Source organism: Protobothrops mucrosquamatus, unplaced genomic scaffold, assembly GCF_001527695.2.
Source record: "Protobothrops mucrosquamatus isolate PMUCROS unplaced genomic scaffold, P.Mucros_1.0 scaffold546, whole genome shotgun sequence".
In the NCBI taxonomy this organism is placed as follows: Eukaryota; Metazoa; Chordata; class Lepidosauria; order Squamata; family Viperidae; genus Protobothrops; species Protobothrops mucrosquamatus.
In genome coordinates this window covers 348,751-361,476 of record NW_015386850.1, presented here as the reverse complement: position 1 = coordinate 361,476, position 12,726 = coordinate 348,751, and the positions used below count along the sequence as shown (strand labels likewise).

The window sequence follows — 12,726 nt, the reverse complement described above, 5'->3', positions numbered from 1 at the left end:
GGACCAGCATGACAAAGGTCCTGGATGAACATGAAGTGTTGTAGACATGGAACAGTAGCAAAACCTTGAGTTCCCCCGACTTTGGAGATTTCCCTACATTGAACTTCGTACAAAAAAACTAGCTAATGATTATTTCTGAAAACCTCCACCTTCCAAAGACCCTTAGGATTTTAGAACTGACATATACTGATAAGTGATAATGTCCCCTAATTTCATTCAAAACAGCTGTAACCACATTTTTTCTTATACTGAAAATGTGACAAAATTTGGTAGAATCATAACGCAATCCAAGGTGTCTGTCCACAGACACACTGAGAAAAGCCATTTTGTTCTCTTCAAGTCTGACTGCATTCATGGGCCCAATATTCTGCCTTCCATTAGTTCTAATCACCTTGCCCTTCTTCTCACCCCTCTTAAATGTAGCCTGCCCAAATGTCAATATTCATTACAGACAGAAATGTTTACAGCATCCCACCTGCTATTAGCACTCTTGAAAGGACTTTGGTTGTTGTTGTTGTTTTTTTTTAAATCTTTTGTAAAAAGCAATGACAACCCACAGACATCATCAGCCTTCTACTGATCACTTAGAAATGGACTTCTAGGGTCAATTAAAAAACCTAATCTGAATTGAGACACATAGACACAGACAAGACTACAGTAATTAGCCAGCATGTAGAATGTGCCATTTCCTTTTGTCCAGGGAGAAGATGCCCCCATTTCCCTTTCCCAGGAGACATTGAAGTCTTATGCTTGACCTCTGCATGACCTTTCATATGATGTGAGAAAAATGCAAATGCCATTTGTTCTGACTGCATAAGTGAATTCAAAGCAGGAAAACAATAAATATGTCAACTCACTAGGTCTACACTGTTCAAGTACTGCTTGCTGTAAACACTTTTTTTTAAAAGCAAGAAATCACGTAGTGACTAGGAAAAACAAACAACCCAAAAGCTAACTGATCAATCAACACTCTAAGCAACTAAGAAAGCCAATCAGTTTTTATATGAATTGCACCTATAAAAGTGCATAATGCACCAGTTTCATTTTAAACCATCACAACTTCCTTAGCTTCAAAAGGACCAGACATTCCTTAGGAACACAACTGCAGATACATAAAAACAGGAAGGAATCATTTCAATGAGGGAAGTCTTGTGTCAAAGTAGAAGAGGAATGAAGGACTTTCATAAAATCATAGTGTCCCTTCAATGGTAAATAAGGAGCATTAAAAAAATATCAGTACTCTATAAATACATAGTTGAAGCTGATTTCAGCACAGATGAATTGAATGACCAGATGGCTTTTCCACTCACATAGATTCCTGCTAAAATACTCTTGAAGATACTGAACGGTGGGTTTTCCTTTCCAACTGCACTATTTAAAAGGTTTGGTGCAGATTTGTGCTCCTGGAGATATTTTTTAAGTTCCCAGGCAGAGGAACAATGGAGTTTTTTCAAACATTTCCTAAGGTAGAGAATCTACTTGCAAACCATCCATCTGAGCCATGAGCAACGAGGTTCTCGTATGATGTGAGGGGCAATGTACAGTGGAATCTTCAATAAGACGTAGCCACTGTATTTTTGTTACCTTTTTTTCTTCTCTTTTCTTTTTCTTAAAAAAAACTTTAAATATTGTTTTTGTTATCTCTTAATATACACCAAACAATTTTCATGCAAAGCAGCAGTCATGGAGAAGTCTTAGCTTCCAAAGACCTTCAAGGTTACAGCTTGAATAGTTGAACTATTTGATAAATCCAACTGATGTTTGAGATGCACAGTTGCTGTTGTTTTCCTTCATTCTTTCAACTGGAATTTTGTGAGTTTTGAGCTAAGAATCTGGGGCAACTTTTGCTTCTTGTAGGAGATTCTCACAGTATTCCCGATATATTCTTTGTGGCCACCTTGCCAATTTCCTTAATTCCCCAAAGTCTTTGCAATCACTCCTTATGTTTTTTCCTAGGAGTTCCTGCTCCTTTCTTCAGCTCTCCATAGACATGGCACCAATAAGTTGCTCTACTTTGTATGCCAAGCGCTGCCGGCGCGCCTGCTCATCCTGCTCCAGAGCCCCAATGATCTGGAACCAAAATCAATACCAACAGGAAAGGACATGAAATAATAAGAATGAATTGGGTTTAAGTAGATTAAAAGGAAAAGGAAGCAACAATACATACAAATAAATGGTCTTAGAAATTCATGACAATTTTTTTGTACATTGATAAGAATACAGTGCATAGGAATTATGCTCTGAAATGTTAGCCTTATGGTAAATCTGTGAATGAGAATACCTAGGGTCTCTAAATGTTTACATAAGAAGTTGAAATACACTGTAGAACTGTTAGACAACACTCAGTCTTTAGCTCTACTTTCTAGAGAAAATGTAAGAAATGAAAAGAAAGCACAGGATTTCATTGTGTTCACAAATCCCTCCTTATTTTTGAGTTACCGTGTTGGCTCGCACTGCCAGCAAAAAGCACAATTATATTCTGGAGGCTATATTTCCTCTATTATTTAGCAAATGGCTGCTGCACTATACCATGTATTTATACATGCACTTAAAAGACAAAAGCCTTGCCTTTAATACCTGTAACTGCAAAATAGGCATTTCTTAACATTGCAAATTAAAGAGCTGACCAGATGGTGGGGACTTAGACATCAAGTAATGTATCCATCAGAAAAGAATATGTACTGATAGTAATATTTTGTAATATATATATAGGATTTGGTTGTGCCATGCTAGTTGTGTCTGGGAAAATAGCATATGGTCAAACAACCAGATAATTTTGCAGGCATTCAGAAAATAATACAAATATTCAATAACAACAACTAAAATAGCTCCACTTTCTGCTTTATCTAAACATTGCCCTAATCACTTCATGATGAAAATTATTACAGCAGATATGATTTTTATATACATGATCTCATGATATCTCTCTTTTTTATATATAAATTTTGGGCAGAGAGCAATGTAGCAAAATTTGGAGAAGTGTAAAAAATGAAATAAATTGAATTTTGGCTTGCATCTTAGTTTGGAACATGTGAATTAAATTAGTTAATTGATTTGCATTTTAGTATTTCTTTCCCATCCCTAGCCATTAGCAATTTCATTCTATTTGGGGGAAAAATAGACAATGGCCAAGATAATAATATAATTGGAAATGAAGCAAAATAAGTAAATACGTCATTTTTTGCTTATTAAGCAAACTTTTGCTTATTTTTTATGAACAATATCAAAAAGATTCCGAAATCTATTTTTAGGATAACAGCCTAGGTATTCACATAATAATAATGATGTCCATAATAAACCAAAGGTCTCATTTATTGGGAATTCACAATTCAGACAATTGTTCCTCAGGCAGACTCATCTGTTATTACTTTTATTTTACTTTTACTAAAGGTCTTTAATATGCTCAGGCTGTGATAAATAAAAACTAATTGTGGTGAACATTGGTCCTTTATATTTTGTTGTATACTTTGTGTTGTGCGTTATGTAGCATATCTTTGTGTCATTTTATGGTTACAAATTACTCTGAAAATAAATTGGAATTATTTTCCTAACTATCTGCATCCCAAATGGCATTATAAGATTCAGCCAGATACATTTGAAAAAAAGGGTACTTGCAAAAGTATCTTATGATACTGTGTGCTATATTGGCAGAGCTGTGCTATTCTTAGCCCTAGATAGCAGTTTGAGTCATGCATGGAAATAGCATGGAAGCAGAAACTAGTGCAAAGTTAGTTTGCATTGGAGAGAGGAACATTGACTTATGTGTTGCATGTAGTACTGAATACTTATTTTGTGTTCTACAAACCCAGCAATTGCTGGTGATAAATTAAGAAAAATAGATGCATTATTTCTCCAGTTAGTTTAGCACCTAGACAACCTTTGAGTTTGGTTTGAGTTTATTCTGTCCTGCTGTGAGAATGTCTGGTTGTTGTTAGGTGCTGTTCCTTGGGCTTTGATATAATGTTACTATATTGTTTTATTGTTTTAATCTTGTTACTGGATTATAGAATGTCAGCTGCTTAAAGTTCAATTGTTTATGACAATTATGTAGTGAAGTGTTCAATCAACAAATATGTTTCTCTACTCCCCCCACCCCCAACTCTCTGAAGAAAGAAGTTTCTCACCTCCTCACTGTATTTGCTGACATAGGAGTATATTTCATTGAGTGCACTCAGCATGTTGAAATCAACATAGTGCAGACGTGACTGTTCTGCGAGGTAGGCATTCATGTCTTGGTCACTGATGGCTGGGAGTTTTGCAATATCTGCATAATACCTGCAAAGTAATGGAGATAGTGTTTCAGAAACAGAACTGACTACTTAAAGCATAAACGTTTGAGAGAAAAAAGAAGCAGCAATCAAGACTGAATTGGGTTGAAGCCACAAGTCATTTCTGCAGGAAAACAGTGTAAAGGTCAAAATGAACAAAGCATCAAGTTGATTTTGTAGGATATGTGATGAACCTTAAAGTGAAAAACATGTTTTCCTACTATGCTCATGCCATAATAAATGCACAATAACAGAATGTATTAGTAATGTACAATAGCTTGTACATATGCATTGTTGCATTGTATTTAAAATATTGTATAGTGACAATTATTTGTGATACATGAATATCACGAATATAAATAACAATTCCACTTATTAAGTACTTCTATAATTGGAAGCCCAGTAATAAAGCTAAAAACTATGTCTAGTTAAATGTATAGAAAAAGACTTATGTAAGGAAGGAAAAGATGACAGCTGGAGTTGGCAAAGAAAACAACATTTTGTTTATACTTTTCTCTTTGGTATTGTTTTACCATAACATTCATGTTATTCTATTTTTCAGTAAATATTATCTGGATTCCTTCCAATTAGGGTTCAGATCTGTAAACAGTAATGAGATTGAGTTTGATTGCACTTATTGATAGCAATATCACTTATATACTGCTCCATAGTGCTTTACAAGATTCTCTGAGAGGTTTACAATGTCAGCATATTGCTCCCAACACTCTAGGTTCTCATTTTACCTACCCCGGAAGGATGGAAGGATGAGTCCAGTTCGTGCCCAGTCAGGATCGAATTCCAGAGTATGGACAGAGTTTAGTCTGCAATACTGCATTCTAATCACTGTGCCACTAGGGCTAATGGTATCTGGTTGGATCAGGATGGCAGTGGTTCACCCAGTCTTGCCTTCCTTGATTTCTGTAACTTCTGATATCATCACTAATGGTATAATTCTTCTGGATGAACATAGAAGCTCCATTGTGGTTTTCTTTCCTCTGGGATTGACTCCAGTATTGGCTGGCAAAAGTCTAGCTCTAAGCCCCTGCTTTCTGGAACACCACAAAACAGGGACCTCTCTTTTCACTTTTATTTAACATCTACATTATGCCACTGGGTGAGGTGATATGATGATGGGGCAATCAGGTAATATCAGTATGCTAACAATACTCAATTATGCTTCTCCCTCCTGGGTTGACCAAATGATGCTGTCAAGGTTCTTTCTCAGTATCTGAAAGCTGTAAGGGTCTGGATGGGGAGTTATAGGCTTAGCAAGACTGGACCATCCCTACCACGCAGGGCCTTAATATCTTTAGTTCTAAATTGTTTAGTAGTCTCTCAGATGGTGCCAGTGTTAGGAAATCCTCCTAGGCTCTTGCCCGTTTGGAGAACTGGTAGCAGCTGTGGCTAGGATGGTATTGCACAGTCCATCTTGTGCACCAATTATACCACTTCTAGACTTGGAGGACCTATTCCTGGTCACTCATACTTTGGGCTGTTCTAGTCTGGACTATTGCAATGGAATCTATGTAGGATTACCTTTAAAGATAATTTAGAAACTACAGCTTATCGAGAATGACATGCATAGTTATGAACATGCCTCAGTATTCTGTGAAACATCCCTACTTCCCAAGCTGTACTGGCTCTTACTGTGCCTCTAGGTGCAAGTCAAGATGCACCACTATCACCACCTATAAAGCTTTTTACGACACAGGGCTAGGTTGTGCATGTAAACTGCCTGTCTCCAAGCATTGATGCAATCCAGAAAGCATACTGTACTTTCTGCATACTGACATTTGTCCTATGGAACAGCATCCACTCCAAGGTTCGTATGGTCACAAACCTGCTGGTCTTTCACATGATCTTAGGAACTGGTTCTTCATCTCAGCAGGGGAGCAGGATTTTAGGCAGAGTTGTCTTTGGTGACTGTGTGGTTTTTGACTCACCTTGTAAGTTGTTATTCTAGTTGTTTATGTGTGTTTTTAATATGTTAGCTACCCATCACTGTATCACAAGCAGGCAGCTAAGTAAATTAATAAAATCTGTTACATATGTTGTGCATATAGACATGAACAAAAAGAAGAGCATTAATGGAAACACTATTGGAAGTCATGTTGCAGGTATTTTGGAATTTTGTAAATGGATCCTTAATACTGACCTTTATGAATAAGGAAGAAAACACAACTGCCACTCAGAATGCCACCCAGATTCAGAGTGAAATTATACTGAACTCAATATGTGCAAGCTTGGGGAAGCACAAATAAAGAGTCTTGCCATGCAGCACATACCCTCTATTTGAATACTGACCTTTCTACCCAGCTTTTATAGCTGGGTATATCCTTGGCATACAGCAGCTTATTGGAGGGGGAATCCTTGCCCAGCCGATGCTCTGAGGTGGAACATGAATCCATAAAAGTCTGAGCTACAACCGAGAGGCAGGCATCAGTGATACTTCCTTTGTGGATATCAAAGACGAACTGTGGATTTTTAATTACATTCACCCAGAAGCGAAGAGGAAGACTGTATGACATAAATATGCATTATAAATTTAAAAATAGCAACATATTTCTACAATCACAGCTTTTCTTTTTTTCTTTTCACAAAAAGGTTAAATAAGAATGGTAGTAGTAATAGTAGCAGTAATGAGTAATATAGTATTGTACATTCCAATAATGTAGCACTATAGCCATACTTTAATGGTATTTGGCAATCAAGGTGAATTAATCATATTTAGCATTATACTTCAGCCAAGCTGGATATCCTCTTCCTAAACATAGTTAAAATCAAGATACAGAATTATGATGGAGCTATTGGATTTGAATTCATTGAGTTATTTGGCTTATTTGGGTTGGAGACCTAGCCAAAAAGGGAATTCTTTCTTTTGATTGAGATAATCCATTTTCTCCTTGAAAGTTTTATTGTATTCTTGCTCCCCATTTCTTTTAGTTTTAATGCAGTAATGAGCATCTTCAATGTATATTCATTAAAACTCTCTTCTCATGGATTTACAGTAGTGTTCCAACCTAAATATTATCACTGATAATCTTTTTTCCCCTCTTCCTTTTATTCTTAAAATGGAAAACGTTCTTCACTTACAAGGTAATCTATCACTAGATGCCACTGTTTGTCTTTTTTGCCCATAAATACCAATATTATGAACAGAGGGAAGAAAAAAGTCCAAATCTCTATGTAATATAAAATTCACAATAACTAGCAACAGAAAAAGAACCATAATATGGACAATATAACACATTTTTACTTCCATTTTCCACCATTGGGGGGAAAAAACCCAACATTATCAAAGATACCAACTCTTTCGAATACAGTGTTGTAAAGGTTGCTTGAAATATGAATAAAAACTAAATAGAATACCATTGATTTTCTCTGTAACTCCCCCCCAAAAAACAATAAAAAACACACAAACACTTTAACCTACCCTAATCAACAGAAAGACCCCAAAATATATTTTTCTTCTTTTGATTTCTCTATTGTTGCTAGTTAAAACTCTGCATCACTGAAGACCTAGGCACCAGGTAATTGAGAAAATGCAATTTTCTGAGGCTCCTGATGCCTTGATTGCTCTTTTTGCAGCATTCTAGGCATGACTTATAGAGGAGGTAGTCTAGGCCAGTAACAAAATGCAAAAGTGCTAAAATCAATTGCGGGCATTTCCAATTAGACGGTGTTGCAGCTGATGTTAAAAATCTCCACTTTATACTCTGGACAGCAGCTGCAAGTCAAAATATAGGGTCTGGGGCTAAATAAGCAAACTGACTGATTTCATATAAAAAAACCCTCTCTTTTCCCTCTTTCTGATTTTCTGATAGTTATCAGAGCTTCATGCTACTAATAGTAATATATAAAGGAAGACTAAATGAGCAAATTACACCAATGCTTTGTGTTATTTCAAAAACAAAGTGCAGTAATCCAATCTTCAATATGCCAGTGTGCACAAGCACTTCCATAAATATCTCATATCACAATGATCCGAAGATCACTAATTTGGGGATGCTTTTGTGCCTTAGGACTTGAGTAATCGTCCACCATATCCATACTTGACAGTTGATATGAAATACTTACTGTTTGCTTATTAACTATCTTGTTAGCTCCAAAGTTTTACTTATCTGCCTATAAAAAATCTCTCCAGAAGTCTTGAATGAGATTCTTTGTTTTTTTGAGGGGAAGTTTGATATGACCATCAAAGTTTGTAAGGAGCAATGAGTTTTGCCTTATTATTCTCTAATGGATCTCTCTCTCTCTCTCTCTCTCTCTCTCTCTCTCTCTCTCTCTCTCTCTCTCTCTCTCTCTCTCTCTCTCTCTCAGCTGAGGTAGCAGAGGCCTGAAAATCTCTTTTTTTAAAATGACTTTAATGAGATGCTTGTCACAGAATAATTCCTTTTAGGGATTATTGTTCAAAATCTTCTTTGTCTCAGGACATTTCTTATCTGTAGCTTAGTAGAGCTTTCAAAATGCTTTGGTGATCTTTTCCAGTTTGATAAGCATACATGACATTTTTACAGAGGTCTTCAGAAATTTATTTTAATAGGGCATGATGTATCTCTAGAATCAGCATGATGAAAACATCCCTGTGATGCCTGTGAGATGTCTATAAGGGAAGATCACCCCAGAGTTGACTGTTCAATGAAGTACTCCCATAACTGGTCCAGGTAGCTCTTTAACTGAATTTACTGAACAAGACCGCAATTATTTGTTCACACTGGCATATCATTTATTGGATGTTTTTGTTTATGAAATAAATGATTCAATACTAAACATGCTTCATTATTGTCTATTAAATTCTTTTCATTTACTAACAAACTAGAATAACATTCAATGGCAAAGACTTTTTCACACAGCTGAGTATGGAGGTTCTTATGCTAACTGTCTTCTGCTGATACATCAGCTGCTCTTCTCCTACATATACAGACTAAACCATATGTTTCTACAAAGGGGTTTTGGTTTTGGCTTTCTTTTGTATTGAAATGAGTTGATCCATTGTATGAATCTGAGAGTTAGAAAATCTGTAATAGCATCATACATGTTGATGAAATCTGGCTGATCACTTGACTCCTATGCGGTTTGCTTCATTAAGACTATTAATTTTGGGGGGAAATCTTATTATCGTAATACTGACTGCAGATAGAATTCTTTTTAATGTGCGCATGGTCAGATGCCATATTGAAAAAAAATCATAACATTCTTTGAAGAGTTTTCCCATAATCCATCTGTAGATTAGCATCTGTCCATCTGTACAATATAAGTCTTAGGCTACTCATAGTTATTTTGTTAAGTTTTGGGCGTGTTTTTCTATCCAAACAGCAAATAACAACTTTTTGAAGAGATGTTAGAAACTGATCTTTTAAAATCGGGTATTGGCAATAAAAACTGAACCACAATTCATCTTTTGGGTAACAAAGAAAACAAGCTGTTTCTTACTGCTGTCTCTCAAGTATATGGCAAGGCATTTAATAAAATAGTAAACTACATTCAAGTCAGTTGAACTGTCGTGTACCCAATGCTGGCTAGATTCTTCGCTGTTCAAACTTAGTGGTTGTGTCCAGCATTTCTTCATTCTGCAGCAGTGTATGAATTCCCAACAAATTGTTACACTTGTTCTCATTCTACATTAGCTCTGCCTGACCTTCAATTGCTAGCAAAACACTTTATTCTCTATGGGACTTCAATCTGTTATTTTTTTGTCCATCCAGTGGCAGTACAGAAAAAAAATGTTTTGCAGGAAAAAAAGAGAATGCAAGCTATTTTTGGAAAGAGTAAATTCTGCTGTATGGGGCAAATGGTTGCTGATAGAAAAAAATGCAGGCAGAACATTATTTTTTTCATTCGCCACCTGCCCAAGGTTGCTGAAAAGGACAAATGTGCCTACTCTTTCCCCCACTTCACAAAACTGTTTTATATTAACTAGTTTTCCAATCTAGCAAATGTAACATTTATCTTTAAATACTCTGCATGCAGAAAGGCCTAGAGATGCTCAGAGTCATAATTATCAATCAAATTGGTAATTCATAAATAGGAGGAGTTGAATATAAAAGATATGGAATGGCCATATATGGGTTAATGCAACTTTATTATTTAAGTATATATTTTCAATTAATTATAATAATTTCATGTTAACAGAAAAATATGAATCAAAATATAGTATCAGTATTATGGAAACAGATGTATTAATTCCTTAGATTTAAATGCAGGCATTTCCAATTAAAGGACAGTGTACAGTTGTAAATAGTTGACGTTAAGATAACTGAAAATGAGTTATGACTTATCTTAAGTCCAGTATTTCAACAAGATTTAAAATTAATGTACTTGGTTTGGATCCTATTCAAAGCATCTTAGTTTAAATTGTTAACAAAGATTATTGTCCAATTATTTGATTCATAGCGCAACAACTGTTTGATTCTATATAGTCACTATTCAAAAGGAAATATTTAAATGCTTGGTTGAAACTAACATCTCTTCTTTTCCAGTCCAGATTATTTTTCAGCTGATATACATAGAAGCTGACAATGGTTGGGAAGTCCTCCATATTAAAGGCCTCTATAATCTGGCAGCAATGGAGATAGAGGGGAAATTTATGCTCATCAGTACCACTTGTTAACTCTAAATGCCCTTTTATTCAGGATTCCAACATTTTATTTTAAAATGCATTCCGTAAAGCTTCTGCAAAATTGTTTTTAGCTCCTTGCAGCAGAGAATTTAGCTTTGGCAGACCAGATGATTAGAGGATTTTGAAACCAGAAGGGATTTGCATGTGTAGTTTATACACATAGGCACATATTGCCATTTTTATGAGTTTCTCCTCTATGCACAGTCAATTTCTAACCCAGGGAACTATAAATCCTAAAGTAACAGCCAAGATAAAGATGCAAAAGCAACAATTGTTCTAAAAATACAGAATACAAATTGCTGCTTTGAAGTTATACAATACTTAGCTGGAGCTCAAGTTTATATACAATGTCTTTGCCTGGATATCCTCAGAAAACATTTGGGAAATAGATTATAAATAATCACAGTATATATTGCTATTCAGTTGAAAGCTGATATAAGTAGCCACAACCCCATCTGGGTTCTGCTTCTTTAATTATTGGATTTCTGGTAGCACCTTGTAAATTCTACTTTGCTCAAATGCTAGAAACAAAGCATTATACAAAAGAAGATATGCCATTTCAATTATTTTTAAGGCTTTGAGGATTTGGAACTACCAAGATCAAGCTAAGGAGAGCTTTTTGACTCATCTAACTGAAAACTGGTTGTCTTTGATGCAAACAATGAAAGCCCTGTGATAATCAGGAGCAATTTGTTCATCTAGTCTCTTTCTCTTGCACCTCAGAAGGCTTGTAAAAAAGATAGCTTATGAAATTCATAGAAATTTAGCTGAATTCTACTTACATGTGTAAATTACCTAAATGCTGGCTTTTTACAGCTATTCCTGTCCTGTCTAATGCCTCTTTTCACTAATCAAGTTGAACACTGTTTTTTTCTCTTCTCACCTATTCCACTGTTTAGGTAATAAAGATTACATTTATGACTCTGAAAGTACATCATTCAATCACATCTAGATGCGATAACACTTTCACTTAATGGAATAATTAATACGTACAGAATAATTAATGAGAAACTGGTATAAATCAATCACAAGTCTGAGTTTGAAAATAAATGGTTATGTAGCAAGGGACTTTGAGTCAAATTATTCTATATTCCTTATTGCAAATCTTGTGCATTCTCTGAAGCCTTAGATTTATCAATGTCAAGAACAAAGTATTCATGAAGGCCACTTAGTCAGGGTCATCAGCTTAAGGGAATAATATGTGTGTCCTACGGAATATACATAGAATCTCAGGACTGAGACTCCGAGACTGTCTTCTTTGTATTTAAAGCTATTAATAATTGAGTTATTTTCCCCTTTCCAGGCTACTTGCTGACTAAAATTATCACCATTGTATCAAATGAGGCAAGCCATTATCATCTTAGATCATTACAAATCAATCAGATTTTGGCATTAGGATGCAGAATTGTGGCCATATGAGTGATATATTAAAGAGTAAAAATGGAATATATACCCATTATCCAAGATATATTTTATTTATATTTAATAGCATGGATTATGAGATGCAATATAACATAACATTTAGTAGATGTTTTTAGACTATCTTTTTAAATTAATCATGCCATATAAAATAAACTTGCTATACTCAAAGTTGGCACAAGCCTGTCTAGATAAAATTTGTTTTATTGTCTGGAGAAAGCAGATGGTGCTAAACTGTAAACTGACTACCTAGAAAATAAGAAAGAAAAAAAGAACAATAAAAGTGTCAACAACTGCCTGGCTGGAAATGGAACTGGCTACAATAAAAATCTTTCTTTTTCCAAAAGTAATTGAACATAGAATGTAGAATAAAGACTTCTCAATATTGTTTTTATTTTTGCATGAGAAAACCACTGAAGA

General features: G+C 35.3%; 1 protein-coding gene across 1 annotated transcript in view; it reads right to left on the bottom strand.

The window, feature by feature from the left end:
- Positions 1-1,846: 1,846 nt before the first annotated feature.
- The window catches only part of PLXNA2 (plexin A2), a gene marked incomplete at its 5' end in the record, with an annotated part of 261,184 nt that continues 250,304 nt past the window's right edge, over positions 1,847-12,726 (bottom strand). The window contains 3 exons of the mRNA XM_015816987.1: positions 1,847-2,070; positions 4,125-4,275; positions 6,573-6,785. Coding sequence (XP_015672473.1) covers positions 1,975-2,070; positions 4,125-4,275; positions 6,573-6,785 — 460 coding nt within the window. The remainder of the gene's footprint in view (positions 2,071-4,124; positions 4,276-6,572; positions 6,786-12,726) is intronic.